The 26,906-nt window shown below is 48.6% G+C and overlaps 10 protein-coding genes across 10 annotated transcripts; 8 read left to right on the top strand and 2 right to left on the bottom strand.

Annotated features, from left to right (window-relative positions):
- Positions 1 to 188: 188 nt before the first annotated feature.
- On the top strand, positions 189 to 1,977 carry LCP9604111_7990 (putative rhamnogalacturonase; the record flags this gene model as incomplete). The annotated part of the gene is made up of 7 exons (XM_039076083.1): positions 189 to 627; positions 677 to 755; positions 809 to 1,016; positions 1,072 to 1,206; positions 1,255 to 1,468; positions 1,521 to 1,826; positions 1,889 to 1,977. The coding sequence occupies 7 exons, from the start codon at positions 189 to 191 to the stop codon at positions 1,975 to 1,977; spliced, it is 1,470 nt and encodes a 489-aa protein (XP_038925964.1).
- Positions 1,978 to 2,914: 937 nt separating this feature from the next.
- On the top strand, positions 2,915 to 4,624 carry LCP9604111_7989 (putative MFS transporter; the record flags this gene model as incomplete). Its single annotated transcript, XM_039076081.1, has 1 exon — positions 2,915 to 4,624. One exon carries the CDS (start codon positions 2,915 to 2,917, stop codon positions 4,622 to 4,624), a length of 1,710 nt encoding a protein of 569 aa, XP_038925963.1.
- An 847-nt stretch (positions 4,625 to 5,471) lies between these two features.
- Positions 5,472 to 6,432, top strand: LCP9604111_7988 (60S ribosomal protein uL16; the record flags this gene model as incomplete). Its single annotated transcript, XM_039076080.1, has 3 exons — positions 5,472 to 5,516; positions 5,740 to 5,915; positions 5,988 to 6,432. 3 exons carry the CDS (start codon positions 5,472 to 5,474, stop codon positions 6,430 to 6,432), a joined length of 666 nt encoding a protein of 221 aa, XP_038925962.1.
- A 702-nt stretch (positions 6,433 to 7,134) lies between these two features.
- LCP9604111_7987 (uncharacterized protein) lies at positions 7,135 to 7,576 on the bottom strand (the record flags this gene model as incomplete). Its single annotated transcript, XM_039076079.1, has 3 exons — positions 7,135 to 7,184; positions 7,288 to 7,426; positions 7,493 to 7,576. The coding sequence occupies 3 exons, from the start codon at positions 7,574 to 7,576 to the stop codon at positions 7,135 to 7,137; spliced, it is 273 nt and encodes a 90-aa protein (XP_038925961.1).
- A 1,371-nt stretch (positions 7,577 to 8,947) lies between these two features.
- On the top strand, positions 8,948 to 12,384 carry LCP9604111_7986 (putative DUF814 domain protein; the record flags this gene model as incomplete). Its single annotated transcript, XM_039076078.1, has 4 exons — positions 8,948 to 8,980; positions 9,028 to 9,096; positions 9,161 to 10,740; positions 10,791 to 12,384. The coding sequence occupies 4 exons, from the start codon at positions 8,948 to 8,950 to the stop codon at positions 12,382 to 12,384; spliced, it is 3,276 nt and encodes a 1,091-aa protein (XP_038925960.1).
- Positions 12,385 to 12,957: 573 nt separating this feature from the next.
- On the top strand, positions 12,958 to 14,259 carry LCP9604111_7985 (L-threonylcarbamoyladenylate synthase; the record flags this gene model as incomplete). Its single annotated transcript, XM_039076077.1, has 1 exon — positions 12,958 to 14,259. One exon carries the CDS (start codon positions 12,958 to 12,960, stop codon positions 14,257 to 14,259), a length of 1,302 nt encoding a protein of 433 aa, XP_038925959.1.
- A 428-nt stretch (positions 14,260 to 14,687) lies between these two features.
- On the top strand, positions 14,688 to 15,755 carry aah1 (adenosine deaminase; the record flags this gene model as incomplete). The annotated part of the gene is made up of 1 exon (XM_039076076.1): positions 14,688 to 15,755. One exon carries the CDS (start codon positions 14,688 to 14,690, stop codon positions 15,753 to 15,755), a length of 1,068 nt encoding a protein of 355 aa, XP_038925958.1.
- A 508-nt stretch (positions 15,756 to 16,263) lies between these two features.
- LCP9604111_7983 (uncharacterized protein) lies at positions 16,264 to 16,605 on the top strand (the record flags this gene model as incomplete). The annotated part of the gene is made up of 1 exon (XM_039076075.1): positions 16,264 to 16,605. One exon carries the CDS (start codon positions 16,264 to 16,266, stop codon positions 16,603 to 16,605), a length of 342 nt encoding a protein of 113 aa, XP_038925957.1.
- A 336-nt stretch (positions 16,606 to 16,941) lies between these two features.
- Positions 16,942 to 17,903, top strand: LCP9604111_7982 (complex I 24 kDa subunit family protein; the record flags this gene model as incomplete). Its single annotated transcript, XM_039076074.1, has 3 exons — positions 16,942 to 17,061; positions 17,162 to 17,452; positions 17,508 to 17,903. The coding sequence occupies 3 exons, from the start codon at positions 16,942 to 16,944 to the stop codon at positions 17,901 to 17,903; spliced, it is 807 nt and encodes a 268-aa protein (XP_038925956.1).
- Positions 17,904 to 18,784: 881 nt separating this feature from the next.
- LCP9604111_7981 (putative SNF2 family helicase) lies at positions 18,785 to 25,476 on the bottom strand (the record flags this gene model as incomplete). Its single annotated transcript, XM_039076073.1, has 5 exons — positions 18,785 to 19,073; positions 19,143 to 23,846; positions 23,902 to 24,657; positions 24,716 to 24,854; positions 25,167 to 25,476. 5 exons carry the CDS (start codon positions 25,474 to 25,476, stop codon positions 18,785 to 18,787), a joined length of 6,198 nt encoding a protein of 2,065 aa, XP_038925955.1.
- Between the last annotated feature and the right edge of the window lie 1,430 nt (positions 25,477 to 26,906).

Below are 26,906 nucleotides of genomic sequence, written 5' to 3'. Positions count from 1 at the left end.
TCGCGGCCGATACTAGTGGATGGAGGAATTATGGCGTCTTTCATTAAGAATATTGTGTTGAACGGACTGAAGACCGTATACAGACTAATTGTATTTGAAACAGTGCAGCTACTAAAACCAGGCCTCTAGCTAGAAATACCACAAGATAGGACTAAGAGTGAAAAGATATTGAGAACATATCCACCACGATGAAATTCACCAGTTTGCTTCTGCTACCCTTGTTGCGTATCACCGTTGGCCAACTCATCGGCCCCGTGGGTCCAACAACCGACCTTTATGATAAGACAGTCGAATGCAACATCCTTGATTATGGCGCTGTAGCTGATAACAAGACCGACATATCCACTGCACTAGAGACAGTTTTCTCGGAATGTGTTCGCAAACATCCGGGTAGCCGATTAATTGTACCCGAAGGAGAGTATTTGATCGAGCGAGGTGTGACTCTCAGCAATGGCACAAATTGGGCATTCCAGTTGGATGGTCTGATCACAGCTGCATATGGCGGCGACTGGAATATCGCGCGTGAGTTGATACTCCAAGGGTTTGCAGGCACAGAGATTATCAATGCAACCATCAACGGGGAGGGTGATTCTAAATTTTTATTAGATGTGCTCGTCATTGTCAATGGTGAGTTCACATCTCCAGACATCTTTGGAGCCCAATGTTGACAAAACAGCTGTGGATTTCGAGTTCTATTCTTCCAATGGCAAAGGTGCCTTTCAAGGACAGGGTTATCTCTACCGAAATCTCAACAAGTAAGTTATAGACCATTTTATGAGATGTTGTGAAGCTTATACATAAATTCCAGCACGGATCGCCCGCGCTTGGTGCGTTTGATCTCTCCGACCAACGCCTCAGTGCATGACTTGATTCTAGTCGACAGCCCCAAGTTTCACATTATCTTGGATTTTGCCGTGAATGTTGAAGCCTACCATTTAACCATCCGGGGAGGAAACCTGGGCAGTTATGATGGAATTGATGCCATTGGAACAAACTATTGGATTCACGACAATGAGGTATGCGTCTCAACCCCTGGTCTTCATCTTTCACCTGAACTAATGATCATTCTAGGTTACCAATCGGGACGAATGTGTTTCCGTGAAAAGTCCTTCTCATCATGCTTTGGTTGAGAACCTGGTGTGCAATCAAGCAGGCTCTGGTATATCCATTGGCAGTCTGAATGTATCTGCTGAAATATCCAACATCGTCAGTTTCAACCTGTCGATATCCCATCAAATGCTAATATTGCAGTAGGAAGCACGCAATATCAGCATTATCCAAGGCAACAACATAGCCTTCATCAAAACATATCCTGGTGGATCCGGCTACGTTACAAACATCACTTTTTCGAATTTCCGCTCTCTGGGGAGTCTTTATGGCTTGGATATCAACCAATACTGGCAGAATACGTTTGAGCCCGACACCGGTGCTGTTACATTGAGTAACCTGGTTTTCCGGAATTTCTCTGGTAAGTCATTGACAAATGTTAGTTCTGGCAGTATTCTTACAAAGTTTGTCAGGCTCTGTTGCCGATGGAGTGAAGCGTCCTCCACTTTACCTCATCGCGAATGATCTCACATACGCTACTAATGTCACTGTCGAAGATTTCACCGTGTGGACAGAACAGGGTACTTCGGTTGTGAACAAGATCAGCAATATCTTTGGCAATGGGGATGATAGCTACGGGTCAAATAATGGTATCAAGTCTCTCGGTGAAGGAGAATCGCCCTCACCTTATACCAGCACCTACACCATTACAGCATCTCCAACTGACTGGCAGGCCCCCACAACTCCTACGTGGGCTGTTCCTAGTACGGGTTATGGAAGTAAGCTCTCTCTCGGCTTCTTTTGTGTTTCTTGTCCTACCAGATAACTAATTTCTCTACAGCGGCATCTCCTATTCCGGTCTATACTCCAGCTCCTCTGTGGCGCCCAGGTGGTGTGGATTATGATTTGCATTACTGGGGAAGCTTCTAGGTGGTAGCTTATCGAATCGAGTATGCGACGATTTGGACACTCTCATTTGTTTACGGGGTATGTTCTATAGCGTCGCAGTGATCTTTGGTATGCGCGAGGCTGTATAGGTGTTATCTTTAGTCAATGCATGTAGAAGAAGAGAAAATCGATTATTCGTGGCAAAGAAGACAGATTCTTCCAAGATTTGAATGATATCTAGTATTATTTTCTCTAAGTTTGTAATGATCAACCTCAGTATTGGATAGGTCAAGGAACGCCGTTATCCCTACCTAACTTAGTACGTATTTTAACTTCAATGCACAATCACACCGAAGCATAGAATTAAGACCCCTTCGCATGGCGTCAGTAAATAAATATTTTGTAGCCAGAACTCGAGTCGGTTAATTAACAATGCCGTGAGGTAGAGGTCCGATGAACAAGACCGACTCGGGAGGGAGTGCCGATGTTGACAGTGGCGTTGGAATCCTCAATTCTGATAGAAATCCAAGGCGCTAGATATATATGTACATTATTGCAAGACAAGATTTTCCACCAATCTGAGCAAATTTAATTCAACTTTTCCACCGCTAGTTGCCTGGACTTGGCAGAGATTGATGCAATCAGGCGCTATCATGGCGCAAAAATATCGGCTAAATGTCAAGGCTTGTTTTCATTCATCAACGACAACTATCTTTGATCACCGAGCATCATTTAGACCATTATAGCGTCCTTTCCAAATCGCTAGGAGGAATTCACTATCTCTCCGTTGGGAGTTCCTCCGCTGGCGTAAATGGCATCATGCATATACTTGAGCACGCATTTTGTACCTTGCAGTCTGAGTCGGATTGATATTGTTCTTCATTTAATCTAATATAAAGTGTTCTATCTCAATGTATATCTTTGAATCCAGTACTCTCTGTCTCGTTCTTGATTTTCGACTCATGCGCCAAAGATAGCCATGGCATCGACATTTTCCAAAGAGCTTCCAGCATCGGATTCTGGGCCTCAGAATGACGATCATCATCACAAAGACGGTTCTGTGGTGACAACCCTTGCTGAGCCAGAGGAACAACGCGAGTCCCTGTCGCTGTTCGCTGCACTTTTCTTGCGGAAACGGAAAGTCGACCCAGAATCTATTGCAACAGTTCGGAGTGTGTTCGATGATCCTCTGTTGGCGCAATTTTACCAACCCCGTCCGGACTACGAGAATATTCACAGATTCGATCCGGAAGAAAGATGGACTCACCGTGAAGAACTCTCAGTACGCCGCAAGACCGATTGGAGGATTTTCTTGTGGATTCTTGTCATGTTTTTTGGACTCAATCTCGATCGAGGAAATCTAGGCAATGCCGCGGCTGATAACCTGCTCGACGATCTGAAGATCACCACCAACGACTATAACAACGCGCAAAACATGTATCGTATCGGCTTTCTCATTGCTGAGGTACCGTCTCAGATGCTTGGAAAGAGATTGGGCCCAGACCGCTGGATTCCCTTTCAGATCATCTTGTGGAGTTTAGCATCCGGAGGCCAGTTCTTTATGCAGAATCGCGCTGGCTTCTTCGCATGTCGCTTCTTCATTGGCCTGTTCATGGGTGGCTTCATCCCAGATGCAGTCCTGTACCTTTCCTACTTCTATACCAAGTCTGAGATGCCATTCCGTCTTGCATTGTTTTGGTTCGTTGATTCCATGTCAGGTGTTGTCGCCTCATTCATCGCCTATGGTGTTCTGCACATGCGCGGTGTGGACGGCCGCGAAGGTTGGCGATGGCTGTTTCTCATCGAGGCCCTCATTAGTCTCGTGATAGGATTCCTCAGTTTCTTATTCTTAGTACCGGGCCCTACCCAGACGAAGACTTGGTGGAATCCTAAGGGATACTTCACCGAAAAAGAAGAAAAGATCATTGTGAATCGGGTGTTGCGAGATGATCCGTCCAAGGGCGACATGCACAATCGCCAGGCTCTTTCCCTCAGCATGTTGTGGCAGAGCTTGATGGACTACGACTTATGGCCGATTTACATCATTGGAATGCTTTTCGAAATACCCACAGCGCCACCGAAAACTTATCTGACGCTTTCACTGAAATCGATTGGATTTAGCACCTTCCACACCACCTTGTTGACAATTCCTGTCACTGTTTTCGCCTCCATCAATTTGGTGCTTGTGACCGAGTTGACCGAGCGTTTGCAGGAAATCTCCATTGTCGGTCTTCTCACTCAGGTCTGGAATCTCCCACTTCTCATCGTCCTTTACACATCAGCTGGATCGCTATCAAGCTGGGGTTTGTATGCAGCTAGTTTCATACTACTGGGCTGGCCCAACCCGCATGCAGCACATGTTGGCTGGTGCTCACGCCTCAGTAATACTGTGCGAACTCGAAGCATTAGTGCGGCGCTCTACAATGTGACCATCCAACTTTCTGGGATTGCATCCTCGAATATCTACCGCAGTGATGATAAGCCATTGTACCGCCGTGGAAACTCACAACTCATCGCTATCAACGTCACTACTATGGTTGCCTATGTTCTGGCAAAGGTATACTACGTGCGCAGGAACCAATGGAAGAAAGCTCAATGGGATAAATTGACACCAGAGGAGAAGGCAACTTATCTGAGCACCACTACTGATCAAGGAAATAAGCGATTGGACTTCCAATTCCATAGTTGAGCACTGTCCCAAAATATCTGCTATATCTCTACTTTGGATCCGAGCTCATTGAGATGTTGTCTTCACTATATATCATACATCAAGAAGAAAAGAATTGTGTCGGATGCAGAAAGCTCACCGTGCATTATTTCAAGTTCAGCTATGTTCAAAATCTACGTAAAGATTCCTAATCAGATAAATACATCGGAGAAAGGGGCATAGATCTCTCATTCTAAGTAAACCTCCAATTAACCAAAGTATCGAATACACAGGTGTTCAATTTCATGGCCTTCAAGACAATGTATTTATCAGGATGTACATCAGTAGGGATAAGCTTGTGGATCAAAGGTAGGTCGAGATCTCAACATTGTTTTTACTTCTTCTTAGCTATACCTAACAAAGGACTCTGATTGTATCTTTATGTCGAGCTGGTATATTTTAGCTTCTTGAGCGAGCTACAGGTAAGAGAACATAAAATAATAATACATACAGTTCTACCGCAAAAGTCTCCGTACGACCCATACCCATTACATATATATCTCCGTACGGAGACTTTTGCGGAGGAACTATACAACCGAGATGCATCCAAGAGAGCGGGAGTGCTCCAAATCAGATAAAAGTGGACCGAAACAGGATTAGTGGGGAATCTTGTTGACCAATCAAAAATGTGGAGCTGTAGCCTGGGCTACGGCCTGAGGACTAAGGCATTAAATAGGGTTAAACCCTTTTGCCACAGTGCTGCTTGGAAATCAAGACCCGTGACCACAGCGAAACCCTCTTTCTCTTTCTCCTTCCGAACCCTCGACAACCACCGACAACCTATACCCAGTTCGCAGGAAGTGCCATCACCACCCTTCCAACACTCAAAATGGCCCGCCGTCCCGCGAGATGTTACCGCTACTGCAAGAACAAGGTGCGTGCCGATTCGATTTCGCGAGCTTTGAAGATTTGTGCGGGCTACCTTGGTGGTGGGGAGTGTGCATCAATACATCGCCAACGACCACCTCACCATGACCGGAATAGCACATTTATTCTCATGCGAGATATGCGTGGCACTGGTTGTGGAAATTTTTGGGGAAATTTTTTCTTTTTTTTAAGGTCCGCAGTTTTCGCTGACATCAGTCTTCAACATCCAGCCTTACCCTAAGTCCCGGTTCAACCGTGGTGTTCCCGACCCTAAGATTCGTATCTTCGATCTTGGTCGTAAGAAGGCCAACGTGGATGACTTCCCCATGTGCATCCACTTGGTTTCCAACGAGTACGAGCAGCTGTCCTCCGAGGCTCTCGAAGCCGCCCGTATTTGCGCCAACAAGTACGTTACTCGATCTGCTCCCACATCTTTCGCCTGACATTCATGGACATGTTCTCATATAACTTTCAATAGGTACCTTGTCAAGATCGCCGGTAAGGAAGGTTTCCACCTGCGCGTCCGTGTGCACCCCTTCCACGTCGTCCGTATCAACAAGATGTTGTCTTGCGCTGGTGCCGATCGTCTGCAGACCGGTATGCGTGGTGCCTTCGGTAAGCCCCAGGGTCTCGTCGCCCGTGTGAACATTGGCCAGATTATTCTGTCCGTCCGCACTCGTGACGCCCACCGTGCTACCGCTCTTGAGGCCCTCCGCCGTTCCCAGTACAAGTTCCCCGGTCGCCAAAAGATCATTGTCTCCAAGAACTGGGGCTTCACCCCCGTCCGCCGCGAGGAGTACCTCGAGCTCCGCGACGCTGGCAAGCTCCGCCAGGACGGTGCCTACGTTCAGTTCCTCCGTGGTCACGGTACCGTTGAGGAGAACATGAAGCGTTTCCCCGTTGCCTACGAGAATGTCGCTTAATTGTTGATGGGTTGATCAGAATATGAAGTTCAGAACGAAAATACTTGAGTGTTCTTATTGTCTTTACCTTGCCTCATTCCTCTTGATATCAATCTCGTGCAATCGCAATGATGGAGTTCTTCCGGGAGTCTTTTCATTTGCTCGCCTAATTGCACTCGTAGATCTGTTTATCTACCTGGGCAGTACCGTAAACTATGTATTATTTTTGTTGCCAGCCCTGGAGTGGGCAACATTTGCGCTTTCGATCATGCACGGATCATGCGAGGTGCAGTCATCTGGTGGATATCATTCTTATCTAGCAAAACTAGCAAAAGTCTAGACCGAACTCCATAGTGGGCTTTGTTCAACGATCAGCAGGAATATGGGTCACGTCACCAAGACTGCAGCATCACCCCCATCATACAACATGTCCTGCGGGCTGTATTGCTGATTTCGTGGAGTCTTCATTCATGCAGCTGAATGATTAAACGGTGGGCAATTCGAGTGCAAAAATTAAGGACAGACCAATGTGAGGCCTAGGATTTAGCATATATATTCTAAGGTTAGTATTACGCACTTGCATTCACCGCTATCATTATGGCTAGATTAGGTTTACGTTGGCAATTAGGAATTAGATCAAGGCTCATTCATTGTTCCAATCCATTATATCCATCCTTTCGAAAAAAAAAAGATCGTTTGGACATCAAAGTATATATAACCTCCTTACTGAGGCGGCGACCCACCACAACGTTTCTTGTGCAATTCTCCAGCAACTAAAGGGAAACAATTAGCCCAAGTCTTCAAACAATTATAATCTCACAGAGACCGATTGGAAAACCAATAGAAGCAAAAGCGCAATGTGTGAGGAGAATATACCTGTCAAGTCTGCCGCAGTACAAGAAACCTTCAAACAGGTACCGAGCGTATCCTTGAACGCTGGGCTTGGGCAAGTGCACTTGTAGTCAATAGAGGAGAGACAGCCTGCTACTGCAGAGGCTTCGTTGAGACAACGAATCTGTTTGAAATACGAAAAGGTGGTCAGTCTTCTGAGTCAAGTCATACATCCTGGTAAGAGACATACAAGGCAGGGACTGGCATCATCCAGAGGATCAGCGACGGTCCATGACAGGAACGCAGCCAGCGGGAAGAAAATAGTGAGCTTCATGTTGGATTGGTGCGAAACGTGGGTTTAGTAGTGGTATAATGATAGAAGATTTGGAGTATGAAAGTGGAGGAGTTGATGAACACAGGACGGCCTTGCTCGGTTTATCAATAGTCAGTATATTTGTGTAGTGATAGGAGAGACAGTACATTCTTCGTCAAATCGGTATCTCAGCATCAACAAACCCGGTGCCTGGGTGATACGTGGAATGGGTTTCATTGGAATGTGAGACCAGCTAAGCTTCTGAAACTGTCAAGGTTACAACGAGAGATAATCGATTGGATACCACGTCTATTTCTTATCCAGTCGGTACATATTAGCATGTTGGCCTATCTGAATGTCGTAAGCAAAGTTAGATCCAAACAATACGGTCTTGATTTTTGTGATGTGACTTCTTGGACACTAGGGAGATTCTTTTGGAACGGCCACAATCCTAAATAGGACACCACTCTTGATTCGCTAGATTATGAGCGGCTTTATTTATGGGAATACCATCGACTGTAGAGCTCCAATATCCTCTATCCATGTGCATGCATGTTGCTTAATTTCTCGGAACGACTTACGACAGGCCCCACTACTACATAGCTTTGGTTTCAGTACTGATCTGCTTGTTCCTTATTCAACGGTATGTTGATTTCAGAATGGCAGGACTGAAAACATTCCATTTGATGTCTCTAGGTTCGGGATATTCCGGGGACATTCCATTCAATTCGATATCCCCGGAGCAAGAAATCGAGACGTCCAGTGGTTCTTAGCAAGTTAAACACCAACCGAGGGGAATTCCCATCGAAAGTTAACCATTTCTGCAGATAAACCAGCCTATTGCTGATAGTCCCCTGACATAGTCCTCGCCGGCTCTCGTACCTTCAGAAGAAAATCAGCCGCAGACCAATGCTTAGTGTATGGGATGAGGATACGGGGGTCTTCAGTCCTGTCATTATCTACTTTCCTCTTTTCTTTCATAGACGAAAGAGCTGAAGTATATAAATCATACGCGATGGCCGCTATTCCCACTATTCCAAATTAGGACCCCGAGAGCAAATACCGGGCTTTGATTGGTTAGATTACATACACCGCCAAATATCCCGCCTTGACCAAATACGTAGAGCTATCCAATCTCCTATATTTCTCTTATTATATGCTATTTTTCCTAGATCTATATGCTGTACACTGAGAAATTCAAGTCCAACTCAGAGGTACAAGTCCACAAATTTACGCGGTCTTCGGGATCTACATACCTATCACAGGTGAGTGGGGTAGATGTCCAGTTTTCTGCTGGGCAGTATTAACTCGCATGGTCGCAAAGCTAGTCCACGGGTTCCAGCCCCGCATACGTCACCCTCAAAAATCCTTTTTCTCCTCACAAACACAGCTATGAAGCAGAGATTCTCATCTTTAGACGTCAAGGTATCTTCAAATATGTGTCGAAGAAGATATCACACTAACAACCCCAGGTCATCACCCAGGAATTGGCGTCGGAGTGTGTCAACCTCCGAGTGTCCAACATCTACGACCTGTCCTCGGTACGCTCAATTCTTTTCTCTATTACCATGGAAGGACGGCGAGCTGATTATTTATTCCTATTAGCGTATATTTCTTTTCAAACTCGCCAAGCCGGACCATCGACGCCAACTCATTATTGACTCCGGTTTTCGTACTCATGTCACTCAATATTCGCGGACCGCGGCATCCACACCATCGCCCTTTGTGACCCGTCTCCGAAAGTACCTGAAGTCTCGTCGGATTACAGGCATCACCCAAATCGGAACTGATCGCATCATCGACTTCTCTTTTAGCGATGGCGCATACCATATCTTCCTTGAATTCTTCGCCGGCGGTAACATTATCTTGACGGACCGCGAATACAACATTATTGCTTTCTTTCGCCAAGTTGCCGCCGGTGTTGGTCAGGAAGAGATAAAGGCCGGACTCAAGTACACTGTATCTAATAAACAGAACTATGATGGGGTTCCAGACATCACAGCGAATCGGGTTTTGCAAACACTGGAAAAGGCACAGGGGCTTTCTGCCCAAGAGGAAAATGCACCAAAAAAGTTCAAGAAAAAGGGAACGGATGTTTTGCGCAAGGCATTGTCGCAAGGCTTTCCTGAATACCCTCCCTTGCTTCTAGACCACGTCTTTGCGATCAAGGAATTCGATACTACAACGCCACTGGATCAAGTCTTGGGGAGCCCAGATCTGTTGCAGACTGTGAAAGAAGTGCTAGAGGAAGCGCGTCGAATTTCTAACAGCTTTGATTCTGGTGGCAGCCATCCAGGCTACATTGTTGCGAAAGAAGACACGCGACCCATCCCGGAAGGAGAGACATCGTCAAAGGCCCCGGGTCTGCTCTACGAAGACTTCCACCCTTTTAAACCTCGACAGTTTGAAAACAAACCAGGAATAAAGATCTTGGAGTTCGAGCGCTTCAATGCCACAGTCGACGAGTATTTTTCATCCCTTGAATCTCAGCGTCTCGAGTCACGATTGACAGAGCGTGAAGAAGCAGCCAAGAAGAAGCTCGAATCTGTGCGATCAGAACACAAGAAGCGGATTGATGAGCTCAAGACCGTGCAAGAACTTCACATCCGTAAAGCGGATGCTATTCAGGACAATGTTTACCGAGTCCAGGAGGCAATGGATGCTGTCAATGGGCTCGTGGCTCAGGGAATGGACTGGGGTGAAATTGCGCGCCTGATCGAGATGGAACAAGATCGCGGCAATCCAGTGGCGCAAACCATTAAGTTGCCCCTCAAACTGTACGAAAACACGATCACTTTACTTCTTGGAGAGGCCGGTGACGATGAGGATGAAGACGAGGAGTTTTCTAGCAGTGATGAATCAGACTCCGACTCAGATAACGAAGCAGAACAAGAGACAGGTCGTGCGGAACGAGAGTCAAATCTATTGACCATTGACATTGACCTTAGTCTGAGCCCATGGGCGAACGCATCGCAGTATTATGACCAGAAGAAGCAAGCTTCGGAGAAGGAGCAAAGGACAACGCAGTCGTCTACGAAGGCACTGAAGAGTCATGAGAAGAAGGTGACGACCGACCTGAAGCGAGGCTTGAAGAAAGAAAAGCAAGTTCTTCGACAGGCTCGGACGCCATTCTGGTTCGAGAAATTTATCTTTTTCATCTCTTCGGAGGGTTACTTGGTCATAGGGTATGTGGCTCTATTCAACACCGTTTTATGAAATCTACTAATCCTAGTAGTGCACGTGATGCTATGCAGAGCGAATTGATCTACCGTCGTTACTTGTCTAAGGGCGATATATTTGTGCACGCTGACCTCGAAGGCGCGACGCCAATCGTGGTAAAGAACCGAGCGGGCAGTGCAGACGCACCAATCTCTCCAAGCACACTATCTCAAGCCGGCAACCTTTGCGTTGCTACTTCCACTGCTTGGGATTCTAAGGCTGTCATGTCTGCTTGGTGGGCGCATGCTCATCAGGTATCGAAAATCGCCGAGAATGGCAGCGGAATCATGCCCACGGGTGTCTTTCAAATCAAGGGAGAGAAGAACTTCTTGGCCCCATCGCAGCTGGTACTTGGATTTGGTATTATGTTTCAAGTCAGTCAGGAAAGCGTTCGGAACCATAAGCAGCGATTTGAAACACCTGACATTCCAAACGCCGCTATAAATCCTGCGGATGAGACTGAGGCTTCTGAGCCGAAGGAAACTCTGGAGCCAGAAGCCTCGGGGCAGACAGAGGCCACCGAAGAAGCTACCGAAGACGCAGAGAAGGAAGATGCGGAATCTGAAGAGGAAGACGAAGATGAGAAAGCCGCTACTAGAAACCCTCTCCAACGAGGCAATTCCGAGCTCTCGGTCTCTCAGCCAACTCAAGAATTGGCGTCTGAGTCTGAGTCTGAGCCGGAAGAAGAACCGAAGGATGAGCTGGAAAAAGAAGTCGGAGAAGTTCAGGGAGAAGAAGCTACACCAGCAGCAGGTCAAAATTCTGTGCCCGAGAAAAGTGAAGAACGGAATTTGAACAATCGAGAGCAACGTGCCTCGGGACAAGGCAAGCTTCTTGGCCAGGAACAACCTGCACCACGCATCACCCCCACTCGCGGTAAGCGAGCGAAGGACAAGCGCGCTGCTGCCAAGTATGCTCATCAAGACGATGATGAGCGAGAACTTGCTCTTCGGTTGGTGGGTGCCAATAAGGGCAAAGCTGCAAAGGCGGCCAAGGCAGCTGAAGCTAAGGAACAGCGTGAACGAGAGGCTGAGGCGCAGAGGCAACGACGACGGGCCCAGCACGAGCGTGCTGCCGAAGCCGAGCGCAAACGCCAAGCCCAGTTTACAGAAAATGGAACGGACGATTACAACGAGGAGACAGCTGCCGCCGAGGCTGCGGATCTCACATGGATTCCAGCATTGGTGGGTACACCAACTATAGACGACCAAATAATTGCTGCTATTCCTGTATGTGCCCCGTGGGCTGCCCTTGGACGCTACAAATACAAAGTCAAGCTACAGCCGGGCTCCGTGAAGAAGGGGAAGGCCGTCAAGGAGATCGTTGGTCGGTGGGTGTCCGAGACCACCACCGGGAAGGTCAAGAAGGAGCATGCCGAAGATGTCGGGATCTCTCGTGTCGATGCTGAGCGTCTTCGGGAACGGGAAGGAGAGCTCATCAAGGGCTGGAAGGATACGGAGATTATCAACACTATGGTTGTGGGCAAGGTGCGCATCATGACTGCAGGAGCTGGAAGCGGCGGCGGTGGTGATAAGGGCAAGGGCAAAGGTGGAAAGGGTGGAGGTGGGGGTGGAGGTGGCAGAGGAGGTGGTAAGGGCAAGAAGAAATGATTGGGTCTTGTGTATGTATTAGGAGCACATATATTAGAGCATTGTATTCAATTCAACCAGGATATACGAGATATCCTAATTGGTGTTGAGCCGATGTATAGTTATCAAGCCTGGTCTCTTTATGACTGCTGATCTGCCACAACCCCGCTTCGACCCGTTCATATATACTTATTTCAACCTCATATACTATGAATAACTCCCATTCCATATGTATTGCCAATAATATCATTGGCGACGTGACGATGCCCCCCGTGTTCCTGATGCGCTGAGTCATCCGACGTCATGACCCGAAGCGATTTTCTTGCGATCTTCCGGCTCTCATCGCTTCTGACAAGATTGTGCAGAATGACAGCCGACCGCGTACGCTGAGACGACCTCTCATTCTACCTTCAATAGAAGAGAGTTTGCCCCACGCAACTAGAGCCAGGCCTCTTCAGGCATCATTTCGTCCCTGATCTGGTAGTGTGTGTGCCTGAATGGTGCATCATTGAGGTCTTCTCAAACACCACGTTGCTTTCCACTCGTGCTTTTGCCGGCCACTGTCAGCGCAGTTGTGCCAGATTCTTGACCAGTATGTCTATACAAACGCGGGTTGTCCCCGTCCAACGGCTCAGCCAAGGGCCTGGCGATTTATCTCTGGCGGAATGGTGGGAGAAGGAGCGCAGCCAAAAAACGCCCGAGTCCCAGGCCATCGAAGAAGCTGCCAAACTTCTCCGGTCTAGTGACATCCCCGTTGCCTTTCCTACCGAAACTGTATATGGCCTAGGAGCCGATGCCACGCGCAGTTCTTCTGTCCAGGGAATCTACCGAGCCAAACAGCGGCCCTCGGACAACCCGTTGATCGTTCATGTCGACTCACTGGACATGCTTGAGCGTCTGCTTAATCCTACCTCCCAAGGCAGCCCTAAATCAACCAGAATGCTGCCAATGGCCCTCCCTTCAATCTACAAGCCTCTGATCGACAGATTCTGGCCCGGCGCACTGACCATCATTTTACCTAACCCATCCGGGTCCATATTGGCGCCAGAGGTCACCTCCAACCTGACCACATTCGGCGTCCGCATGCCCTCTTCTCCACTGGCGCGTCTACTCATCCACGTAACAGATCGCCCCCTCGCCGCGCCATCTGCCAATGCGTCCACTAAACCATCCCCCACAACCGCGCAGCACGTATACCACGATCTCAAAGACCGCATTGAGATGATTCTCGATGGAGGAGCATCCGGCGTTGGTGTTGAAAGCACCGTGGTGGACGGGTTATGCGACCCACCGGCGATTCTGCGCCCCGGCGGCGTCGGCATTGATGAAATCCGGAAATGCGCAGGGTGGGAAAATGTAGCACTCGGCTACAAAGACGGCACGCTAGACGTGAAAGATGTTCCACGCGCACCGGGCATGAAGTACCGCCACTACTCGCCAAAAGCACGAGTTGTACTCTTCGATTCGACATCCAACCTAGTTGGAGTGATGAAGCATGTCCAAAAGGACTTGAAAGACACAGCCATTGGCGCACACAAAATTGGTATTATCCGCACGCGGAATTGGCAGCTCGGCTTGGGGCTCGCTTCAGAAGATGACATCGCCAATACCATGACCCCCGTGTCTTCTGCCATTGAGAACATTGTCAGTGTCCCGATCCAAATCCCCGTGCTGGAGAATGGAAAACCCAGTAGCCGTACGAAGATAGCATACGATTACCATCTTGGCTCAGATGCGGTCTCCATCGCGCATGGTCTCTTTGCCGCCCTGCGCGCGTTGGACGAGCTTAATGTCGATGTCATCTACGTGGAAGGCGTGTCAGATTGCGAGGGTGATCTGGCCGCTGCTGTCATGAACAGGCTACGGAAGGCTGCTGGTGCTGAAATGCGGGTTTAGCCCTGGAGATGGAGTCCGGGTTTTTCTTTTCGGGGTTTAGATAGAGGCTTGAAAAGTGTGAATATTAGATTTCAAATATATTTTAACATACAATATTATATATTATTCACGTTTCATGTGCACGGAGTGCACATGTATTGAGGATTATGATTGGAACCTCTTGGACTTACCCATTTGGTAAACATCTGGGTCCTGTTGATCTTCATATGACGTGAAATTCGGAGACCTCCGGGGCAAAAGCTTATCAATAGACTTAATTTTGGGATTAGAAAGTGATAGAAGACAGCTGTGTCACGAAAATGAAGAGCCATGATAACCTGAGACTGCAGCGGGGGAGAAAGCAAACTCGTCCGGCGCTTATACCTCGTCCCACATTGACCTAGAAAATTCTCAAATCCAAGGAAACTTACTCACTGCAACCCGCAACAATGTGTCAATCTCCTTTGCACGAGTTCCTCAAAGGCCTCCCTAAATGTGAGCACCACGTCCATTTGGAGGGCACCCTTGAGCCAGAACTCATCTTCGAGCTCGCGGCGCGCAATGGTATCACCTTGCCGACCGACCCAGTCTATACCTCGGTTGAGACACTCAAGAAACGCTATGAGCACTTCAGTAACCTGGACGACTTCCTACACTTCTACTTCGAAGGCATGGCCGTCCTCCGCAAGGAAGAAGACTTCGCCGACCTAGCGTGGGCATACTTCCAAAAGGCGCACGCAGACGGCGTCCACCACGCAGAGGTCTTTTTCGACCCGCAGGTACACGAAAGCCGCGGTGTACCATACGACACAATTGTCACAGGCTTCTCGAAGGGGTGCAAGCGCGCCGAGACCGAGCTCGGCCTAAGCACAGGATTAATCCTTTGTTTCGTTCGGCATCTCCCCGTCTCGTCAGCCGAGAAAGTCTACGAGGAGTTCCTGGCTCACAAGGACTTTGAGTCTGGCATTGTGAGTGGACTCGGTTGGTCTTCTTCAGAAGTCGGCCCGCCGAAAGACATGTTCCGCGAGATCTATGCGTCAGCCGCACAGAAAAATATCCCGCTCACGGCGCATGCCGGCGAGGAAGGTGATCCGACTTATATCAGCACGGCGCTTGAGCTTGGTGCCCAGCGTATTGATCATGGTATCCGGCTGGTTGAAGACGAAGAGTTGATGCGGCGTGTTGCGCGTGAGAGTATCTTACTTACCGTCTGCCCATTGTCAAATGTGCGGCTGCGCTGTGTCACTTCTGTGAAGGAGCTGCCTATTCGGCGGTTCTTGGAGGCTGGAGTCAAGTTCTCGATTAACAGCGACGATCCTGCTTATTTTGGTGGTTATATTCTTGATAACTACTGCGCTGTGCAGGAGGCTTTCCACCTGAGTGTGCTCGAGTGGAGGATCATTGCAGAGAATAGTGTCCAGGGGAGCTGGGTTGAGGATTCGCGCAAGGTGGAGATGCTGGCCAGTATCGAGGCGCATGTCGAAAAGTACACATCTTTGCATAACATCGCTGTATAAATTCGGATTGTCGGTGTATTGGTTTCTGTTCGAGTTGTTGGCTGTGGTGGGCGTGAGCGTGGGCGGTGCATCTGATACCCTGTGTTTCAACACTTTTATACCATTTTTCAACTGAAGTATATAATAACCAGGCGAATAGCAAGTTAAATATTTATTCTCATTCCTAGCGGAGTACCTTGGAAGACAGTCGAGAGTAATAATCAGCGATGCCTTGTAAATCAGGCCTCGCATGGGTCCATATCTGGACAGACGACTCCTCACTTGCACTTGTTGTCTGACCGTCGGCCCTGCACAACAGTACCTTATGCCCCCAAACATCCCCCGTGGTACCTGGAGGCTCACGAGGTCTATTTTACGACCCCTACTACGATCCCAGATACCATATACCCTGCGGCTCGCGTCGTGTTTCGCAGGAATCAACCCAGGAACAACCCCGCAGCAAAGCGCACGACTACTTAATATCTTCAAACGAAGCCACAGACAGAGCAATATACACTCAAAACACAAAATGTCCACCTCCACTCCGGACCGCTACAAGCTCGTCTTTTTCGTCCCGACTGCCAACGTGGAGCACTGTAAAGAAGCCATCTTCGCCACAGGTGCAGGGTCATTCCCAGGTGGGAAATACACCAAGTGCTGTTTTCAATCTGTTGGCACAGGCCAATTTCTGCCCAATGAGGGCGCAGACCCGGCGGTCGGGGCTGTCGGTGCTTTGGAACGGTGCGAAGAGGTCAAAGTTGAGATTATGTGTCTTGGTCGGGGCGTTATGCTGAATGCAGTCGATGCTTTGATCCTGGTGCATCCATATGAGGAGGTTGCGTATGAGGTTTATAAGATGGAGAACGTCTAGTTGCGCGACTCAAGATGTGGTTGGTGGAACACGGCATAACAATGTGATGCGACTGGGAAGATAGTTATCTAGTTCTGCAATGATCAATTTCACAAGTATATTTCAAGGAATTTCGAGTCCAATAAAACAGTTCGAGAGTATCGTTGTCTCAAAACATGGAAGTTGTGTTGGCTGTCTTCGAAGAGCAATTGTATGATAACGGATTGGTAAGGCGGTAGTAATCCCTGGATGCTGATTTGCCCAGGGCCCGCCCCGAGTAAAACGCCTCGTCAACTTGACTTCTCCTCCAACCTCCAACCTCATCTCCCCCCAATTGACCCTCACTTATCGCCCGTGATGGCCTCTAAACTCTTCTCCGTCCCGCGGGTCGGCCGCCAGTTGGTTCACCAGCTCCCCAAATCTCAATACAGAGCCTTCTCCGCCGGTTCGCAACGGTTCAGCGAATCCCTTTCGGTGGTGCGTATTTCGTTCCACCCCTCTTATGCTTCAGGCGCCGATTATGCCGCAGGGTTGAGGAATCAAAGACTCATATATTGACTATTGTTGTCTCTAATAGCATCGCAACAAACCCAACAACAACCCGACCCTCCCGTTCAAGTTTTCCGAGCAGAACCTCACACTCGCCGATGAGATCCTCAAGCGCTACCCTCCGCAGTACAAGAAGGCTGCTGTCATGCCACTGCTTGATCTTGGCCAGCGCCAACACGGCTTTACCAGCATCAGCGTCATGAACGAAGTCGCTCGCATGCTCGAGATGCCCCCAATGCGCGTTTACGAGGTTGCGACCTTCTACACCATGTACAATCGCGAGCCTGTTGGCAAGTACTTTGTGCAGATCTGCACCACCGTAAGCACATGAAATCAACACTATTTCCTGCTATTCCTAATTCGCAATCCTCCAGACCCCATGCCAGCTCGGCGGCTGCGGTAGTACCGCCATTGTCAAGGCCATTACCGAACACCTCGGGATCAGCCCCGGCCACACCACCGAGGATGGCCTCTTCACATACATCGAGGTCGAATGCCTGGGCGCTTGCGTCAACGCTCCCATGGTCCAGATTAACGATGACTACTACGAGGATCTGACTCCGGAGTCCATCAAGAACATCCTGACAGCCCTCAAGGACTCTGCCACCGCAACCGGTGCCGCCACTAAGATTCCCACCCCAGGCCCGGTGAGTGGCCGCCATAGCTGTGAGAACAGCGCCGGCTTGACCAACTTGACGGACGTGCCTGTGTGGCACCCAGAGACGATGATGCGCAAGGACAGTGCATTGGACGCCGCGCCCAAACAATAGAAAAGCACAAAGAAGAAGAATTATTAAAAAGAGCTCTTCATTGCCGTGGGTCAATTCCGGATGGGGAGGATATTATAATGGTTGTGCTTTTTTCGAATGGACACGCAAAACCGCCATAGGGCATTGCGGTCACACTACGGTCAACTTGGGGAATGATTAGAGGCCACTGCGCCCTTCGCCCTGAGGCGCCCTGAATCATAATCACTCTTGAGGCGTCCGAATTTTTTTTTCTGTCTACATCATACCATGTACAGTACGTTTGTTCCTGGTTCTTATTGAAGTGATCGGAGCCCGGATGCAGATCAGGCCTAGTCACTGTGGAATATCGGCAGGACCAAATCGCAGATTTTTTTTCCACTTCCTCTTTTACACTAGCTATTGAGCTCGTAGATGGGTGAGTACGTGTGCAAGATATTGTTGGTTCCTGCTAGTTTTATGAGAATTTATTGCATTGCATGGCATCATATCGAGATATCCATCCTCGACCTCCGCTGGCTGAGTTAGGGCTAGTATATAAATTTGTCTTTGTCAAAACGCTCAACTCCCTACCGGGCTATACGTTGCTCGTGTTTATCTAGCCGCCGAGCTAGTATATCCAATCATGTTTCATAACATGTGCTCTAATCCACAACATTCTTTCTTGGCAGACGGGGCAATAATTCATAATTCATACAGCAGGTGAGATTTAGATAGACTATCTGTGCACACCATTCTGTTGCACGATTTCATTACTTTTACATGAGATGTATGTATGAAGGAAGCAAACCACCCGTGTCCACCTTGTTTACCACGAGTTCTTAACATGGGCAAAAAAAAGCGCCCTAATGACAGTCATAGCAACCGGCATAAAATCCAACCGCACAAGTGGCCTCGAGGCCATCCTACTCTGGCATCTCCTCCCCTTCGCATCCGATGTCGTTTGGTAATACTTCTTCTTCGGGAACCAAAACGTGGACACCTTGACGCTCAACGAGTTTGCTTGATTGAGCGTTCTGGAAGATGTTGACTTCGTATGTGTTCTTCACCAGCAAATGATAGACATGGACCTCGCGCTCCTGTCCGAATCGCCGTGCACGTCCGACTGCCTGGGTCATGCCTGCCTCAAAGTCATGGTCAGAGGGGGCGAAATATGGCGACAAGAAGATAACGTGGTTTGCGCATTGGAGATTCCTTTGATTGGATCATATTAGTAACGTTTCTAACAAGAATAACGGGTAATAGCAGAGAGAAATGACCTACAATCCAGCTGCCATGGAGTTTCCGAGATTCAAGATCAAAGCCTTCGGTCTAGAAGGTGGTTGCGTCATGCCCTTTTTTAGTTTCGGAGCCTCAGTGAACTCATCGATTCCCTTCAAGTTAGTCTGTGTGACCATGCGGTGGTCGATGTTCGCAGCTTTTAGGGCATTCGATACCACAGGTAACAGATGATTGATTTGCACAAAGATGAGGACAAGCTCTTCCTCTGGGACATTGCGGACGATCTCAACTAGCTTGTTGAGCTTGGTGCTCTGGATTTCTTGGTCTTCGCTGACAAGGATTTCACCGGGCACGATCTTGGATTGGACAATTTGGCCGCCGCATCCAATGATAGGGCAGGGTTTGCGTGATCCGGCGGCAATACAATCTTTGCAGAGGACATGACCGCAGGTTTTGAGGACGTTGACGTCTTCTTTTTCTTGCAAGTCGCCATTACATTTTTGACATAAAAGAATTCCAATGGTTTGGATCCTCACTAGATGTTCGTAGAATCGGTATTCCCGGTCAATCTCGAGGACCTGTTTCAAGAGAGAGGTGACATCAGCGGACAAGGTTTTTTCGACAGCGATCCAAACCGAATTGGAAAACGCATCCACGGGTTTTCCATATTCTGTGGCTCTAGGAGGACGCTTTCCAGTCGCTTTGTTGCCAGTCTTCGAATTTTGTATCTTTTGGAATCGCTGTTGGAGCAAATCATCAATTGGCTGGTGTTGTTCGGCGAGTTTCCACTCACTGTATGAGCGGATGATGTCCTCTAAGAGCTGTTTGAATCTTTTGTTGAGTTGCGCGTCCCCAAAATCAATCTTGGCGACGCCATTCAGGGCCTTTTGCCAGTTGTTGGGATCGGTATTTTTCAATTCGCGATACCAAACAATCGCTGCCTGTCGAGTGATCGAGTCCACTTTAGTCCAGATCTCAGCGGATTTCTTTTTGTCATTCTGCGAGCCTTTTCGGCACTTCTCGAGGTTCCATGGAGGTTGTCCGATTTGATTTGTGACGCAGGACATGATGAGAGCCTCTTGGGGGACCTGGCTCTTAGACAAAATGGTGCTCAAGGGGCCAGGAATCCGTCTCTTATTTTCCTTGACAGCTCGCAACAATGTATCGTACGCTGTCTTTTCAGCAGGCGACTGTTCGGTGACGACAAAGGTTGTCTTCAACGGGATATGTGTGATGCGTGCGATGTTCTGACGCGCAAATCGGTCAAGGAAGTTTTGGGCATGTTCTCGGCGGTTTTGGTACCAGGCGTTGCTGTGGGGGGCCTGGTAATATTGGAATGCCTCAACAGCTGTGTGGTTCTTCCGGATGTTTCGTAGTCTGCTGTTCTGCGTCGGCTTGTCGCAATCGCCATCGTCGTCCACACCAAGGTGTAAGCCAAGGTAACGCGCAACACTCTTAATGTCGGCAAATTCACGAAGAGCTGGCGTTCCAGAAAGGATCCATTTAGAGCGTGCCTGCAATGAGAGCAGAGAAGCCTGTCTTTCCTCCCCGGCATATGTATATTCGTCGATTACCAAACGGTTGAAGTTGAAAGCGTGAATAAATGCGGCTTTGACAGTGCGCCAGTCGTGTTCGGCGGTCTTATTGATATCAAAATCTTTGCGGTCATCTTTCACGGCAGTTGATTTGGCTCCAAGTTTCTTTCCGTCATCGGTTACTTCGGTCAGCTCTGTCAATGAGTGTTTTTGTCGCTTTCCTCTTGGACCTTCCACTGACTTCCTACTGTGCCTCCGCTTGCGCTGGCCCGCTTCGGGGGACTGTCTCGCATCAGATGCGCCAAAGTCCTCGAAACCCGAGTCAGACTCAGAATCCAAATTCCTTTCTTCTCCTGCATTGCATTCATCACGACCATTTTTAGCATCAGCAAATGCCTGGCCACGCAGGCGCCGAGAGGGCACGTAAGTAAAATTGGCCTGTGTCTCTTGAACTCGGCGACGTCTGGCTTCCAATTGCCGAAGCATTGCCTCAGATCCTTGTGTTTTCAATATGTCAACAGACTCCCGCAAGGAAGCACGAGCATTGTGAAACCAGCTATCGAAATTTCGACCTGTTCCTCCGCTCGATTTTGCGGGAGCTTGGGGTGTTCCGGTAAATTGTTGAAGTCGGCTGTAGTATGCATCGTTCGCCAGGATACTCCATGACAAAATCACGATATCTGCATCTTCGACTTCCCGGATTGTGATCTTGCTGATCGAGGATATTGCCAAAACTTTGTATTTTCCTCCAAGGAACTTCTTGGTCTCCGAAACCCACTGCTTGAAGACGTTGCTGGGCACGATGATCAGTGTTGCTTTGGTTGAAATCAGCCCGTTCTCTTCAGGGGGTTTGCAGTCGCTTTCATACTGCGTGTCAATAAGACCAAGAATAACAGCCGTCTTGCCGTATCCAACTTCGTCGGCTAGCACGCCACCGCGAACAACTTTTGGCATTGTCGCTTTGACTTCGGCACGCCAAGGCATTAAGGGGAGGATGGATTCTTCAACTTCCTCTTCCATGAATGGTTCCATCTCTTTTGCTTCTTGTGTAATCATCCAGCTCAGTGATCGAAGCTGTTCATCACGAAGCTTGAATTTGAAATTGGGAGGTTGTGGCGAAAGACTATCGTTGTCGTTGCTCCTCAAAGTAAAAATGCCAGGGGTTTCTTGACTCATGTCGTACGCATGAGGGAGAAGTCGCCAGAAAGATGTTACTCCCTCATGGCTTGCGGTACCAAACAATTTACCATGTGCCTGATGGGTCAAAGCTTGCACATTGAGAGTGAAACGCAGTTCAGCATCTCCATGTTCGTTGATTCGTCTGAAGACCAAAAATGGCGAGGGTCGGTTTTTGATGGCACGCTCGTAGACGGCAGCGTCCTGCGGATTCTCGTATGGGATGATTCGATCTCTGTTGTCCCGGCCCCAAAGGATACTAGGGGTGGGTGGGTTGCAGGTGTTGCAATTGCCATTTGCATGATGTTTGAGGTCTGAACAATCCGGGAGGATGATTTCGTTCCAGTCTTTAAAGTCGGACCACGCAGCAATCTTCGGGAACAACCAAGCGAGACCTTTCAATTCTCTCATAGAGACCTCTGGATTCCAGGCTTGCCAATCGGAATTTGCGTCAGGTAGGTTGAGAATCGATGTCGTTGCTGACAGCGAGGTGAGAGTTATACAAGCATCATGACAGTTCTGGTTTTCAATCGAGACTTGCATTCCTTGTTGCAATGTGTGGAGGGTAATCTGCTCGGCAGGACATTGGTTCAGATGTGCCTTGGGGGCCTTGGCCCATCGACGACAGAAAGCTTTCACATCTTGCGAATCCATGGTGACATTTAATGATGTCCACTTTGAAGATAACTCGGCGATCGTCATTCTCACATCATATCCAGGAAGGCGGTCGTGTTCAAGAGCGAATACAAAGGCATCTTCGTCTGCTGGTCCAATCTTTGCTGGGTCAAGGAATAGGAAAATTCGGGGTGCATGGGCGGTAGCTTTTCTTCTGTACAATGCACCAAGGGCTGTTCCACAATCAGGGAGGAATTGGTACATTCCTCGGACGTCGAAATCCAGAGCTGCGACGTTTTGATCTGATCCTTCAACGAAAATACTGTCCCAGACTTTTCCATCAACAAATTTAGCGGCTTTAATACCACACTCCGATTGGAATGATCGAACTTGGTGTCCTCTGCCAGAAATCTGAAGTAAAATTGGGGTGCTAATGGGTGAGGAAATTTCCCATGTACCCTCGACAAGCGACCCAGAAGTTGGACTCATTCTGGCAATTGGCTTGGCTAGAACTTCCCGGATGACGCTTCTCCTACTCGCGGACTTGGGGGGCTTCGCGTACAACAGCCACTGGAAGGAGTCCGGACCGATATCAAGGTACAAGCTGGAATGCGTGCCGTCATAAACCACTCGCCATTTTCTTCCTCGCTTAATCTCAAAAAATCGAAAGACATCGTGCACAGCCGCCTTGACGCACATAATGAAGTCGGGCCAAAACCGGGGGAGGTTGGTGATGTGGTAAAGGGATCTAAACATCTCAAACCCCAAGTCGGACAGATCAGACAGCATAAGCTTCATCGGAACAAGCGCCTTCAAATTCGCTATGAATTCAGACGGCTTTTGTCGAGAAAGTGGGGAAACATGTAGATATGAATGCGTGGGGTTTCCACGACAGGATTTGCAAGCGGTATGTCCGCACAGTGTGCAACTATAAATTGAATCTTGGACCCGAGTCTGTCTCTCGCAGGAGCAGCACAGAACGCTGCTCGCTGCCTTGACTTTGAGAACAGCATGGTCGATAAGAGGTGTTTGGACGACTTGGAGGTTACTTCTCACAAGGCTATGGGCCTCGCTGGGTACGAGAAGGGACTTGGCCTCCGCCTCGCCAGAGTTTGTTGAAAATTCCTCGCCGTCGTCAAGAATCTCATGCACGGCTATCAGACCAGCCAGCATGATTGCACACACTACCGTACTCGTCATTGCATTTCCTGCCATATCCATCAAATCGGCTTGGGTTTCTCTCGTGAGTAACATTCGATCGAGGGGCAGTCCTTGCAACGAAAGAGCCTCCGTGCCAGATACGGGGCCGCCGCGGGTTGTCACAAATGGCATGCCCTTCGGTGTCAGACACCCTGCGATACCAGAACCGGCAAGGCTGTCATTCCCTCGATCGACGCCCTGAGATAAGTCAATCCAACGCCTGTGAAGTGAATTGTTAGTACAATATTCCTGAAGTGAAGATTGAGTAGACTTACTCCTTGAAGTTCATGTCATAATCTTGAAGCATCTTCTTCAGGAAATTCATATCCACGGTCTCCCACACTCTCTCCGACTGTGTCTTCCAGAAACGATGCCAATAGAAGTCCGGTGTCTTCAGTTCATTGATCCCGGGAAGGGATCGAGTGATTGGCCTCTCGCTACCTAGTTCCAGTTCGTCACGGTGCCGTTGGTGACGAATCTGGTACTGATCCCAGCTGGTTTCGCTTCGGGACTCAAGGCGGGCTCTCATCTCGATGAGCTCGAGTCGGCGATCGTCATCACTCAGCAAGAACAACCCCACCGGTGCACTCGCTGGCCGTTTGAAACGATCAGCTAGCTCACGAACGCGTTGAGTGACAATTTCAATGCCACTTTGATCCATGGTGTCTCCAAGTAGGCCCGCTGCTTCCAAGCGGTGCTTGTCAATAACCACCATGTACCCGCGCTCGCGTGTCTGCGGGATGTAGTAATGCTTCGTGTCGACATTGACACAAACGGACATGTACCTGAGCTCCTCCCACTTCCCCTTCATCTGCTCCCAGGGCGCATTCCGGACATTCTCCTGAACGATCATGCGGGGTCGATATCTCTTCGCGTACCGCAAGAGACCGTCGAACGTAGCTCCCGACTCGCCGCCTTGCTGCAGCGTCTTCTGGCGGTTGTTCAAAGGAGAGAAGTCGACACAGGCAGTTCCAGCAACTAATATGTCGAGGTTACCGGGAATTGCTTCTAATGACCCGTAGGCGGTCCGCCTTGAAAATCAAAGTCAGTATTAGAGTCATGTCAGAGGAAGATGGATGGGGTACTTACGCCTCGTCTCCTCCAAGTTCGGTGATGTCCCGAAAGAGGAGAGGGGGGCGGAAGTTTCGCTCAATGTACGACTGCTTGAATGGAACAATCTCACAGCTGAAAGCGTGCAAGATCCGAAGTTGCTGGGCCTCCGGCAAACCTATCAAGGTAAAATTAGCAATTGTTCCATGGTCATATTCCAAGAAGCACCAAGCAGAGAGTGAGAGAGGTCAGACCGAGTCACTGGAATGAGGTGGAAATCATTACCAGGCAAAAGCGATCATGCCATGGAAGTCAGGGCGAGGTTAAGGCAAAGTTAGGGCAAGGAAGGAAACATGTGACTTAGAAGTCGGGACAAGGCCTCAACCATGGAACCAGCTACAACATGAACCTCAACACGAAGACAACAAACGACCGACTGGGGGAAATGGGAAATAAAAGAAAAACGAGATGCTGCACTGCCTGCACTTACCCTTCTGTATCAATTCCAGGGCTAGAAGCGGGGCTTCGGTTCCTGAGCACATTGTCGCCACTCGAAGTGGTCGACTGCCGAGCCGAATGAGGACTTGCTCGAGTCCAATTTCCATGGCCTTTGATGCCATGTCAGCAAAAATTTCTCTCAGCGTATGCAGAGGGGGGAGGTTATTGGCTAGATACCGACCCGAAGGGATCATGCGTCCCCGCCGCAGCTCAGGAATCTCATCGGCCCCGGCACTAGACTCCTGATCATCCATTGCCAAACCATCCCCCGACTGCTGCTGAGAAATTCCCTTTGACACCATGATGTGCGTTGCAGGGGCTGAGAACTTTGAGGTGGTCGGGATATCAGATAATACTGGCAAACCAGACAAGAAGAAACACGCTGAAAAAAAGCCTGGAAACCGAGACAGTTACAGTAATGACCTTTATTACCGGTTCAGGCACGAAGCAAACTGCAAATATGCAAAATGATGGATGAAGCGATGATCGTCTGGAAAGGTGAAAGGGAAGACGACTAGAAGAAGAAGAAGAACCAAAGAGAAAACGAGATAGAAAAACACTGCGCGACGCCGAGACAACGATCGAGCTACCCCCGTTTTATGCGACGGTGGGTTCTACCCACGACCGCACCAGGAATTCCGGTAGCTCTCGCTCGACTCAGCACGACAGCATGTGCCGGCGACCTGGATCAACCTACGCTGAGAGGTACACCTGCGCTAAGATATACTACTGCAAGACGATAACCAAGCCAGGCTCGAACTAATTAGGTAACTGCATGTGACGGCGACTCATCTCCATGCGGAGTTAGAGAGACGCTGGCACTGACGAATACATCTATTCCACCTAGGCAGTACTCTCAATGGTTGTGTGAGGGTAGCCTTAGCACGCCGTTTATCATTGGCCTGTTCTGTACTATCAGAACATTAACCGCCATTAAACTAATGTTACCGCAATCCAAATGGTTCAGTAATTGATACGGAGATCAAGCCCCAATCACAGACTAAAGCTAAAAAGTGAACTATTGCTGTCTTTGCTGAGTTTATGTACTATGCTGATAACTACTTGCTTCTTGAGGATATAGTGAGAACGGTCTAGACGTTATTAACGGACATTATTTTTCAAGCAGAAGCCAATGTATCTCTTGATGGAAGCTATAATATATAGACCGACAAGCAAGAGCTTCATATAACAGTACATAGGTACCATCATTTGTCGGCCAACTTTCTGCTTTCTTCGGACGAGATATGCTAGTTTCCCATTGTGTCCCTTCTTTGATGTATCTTAAGTGGCACAGAATGAGCCTATGGTATAGGCAATGGAGATGTCATGGCAAATGGTTATAGGCACCGGAGTGTCAATGAGCTCATACACTTCTATTATACTCAAATATTGATATCAATGTCTTCTCTGCTGTAGGTATTGTTATCGAGATTACGGATTATCATGCCGGTCTCGAACGTGAGTAGTGGTTAATTGATGGGTTGGCAGTTATCCACCGAACATTGAAATCATGTGCACAGATAGAATTTGCTGAAACGTCACTATAAGACGGCTGACAGCCATTGCGAGAGAATGTCTAGATAATATTAATTCTATATTTCACCATGCAGCTTAAGCAATCCCACGAATGGTGAGGTAACCATAGAGGCTTTCTCCGTCACCGACAAACGCGCCAAACATATTAACGGGTTAAGGCATAGATAAACACTCCAAAGGGAAGGCAAGTTTAACG

This window comes from Penicillium roqueforti (assembly GCF_015533775.1).
Source record: "Penicillium roqueforti strain LCP96 04111 chromosome Unknown scaffold_28, whole genome shotgun sequence".
In the NCBI taxonomy this organism is placed as follows: Eukaryota; Fungi; Ascomycota; class Eurotiomycetes; order Eurotiales; family Aspergillaceae; genus Penicillium; species Penicillium roqueforti.
The sequence above is the reverse complement of the archived record's forward strand: the minus strand, read 5'-3'. Positions and strand labels throughout refer to the sequence as shown.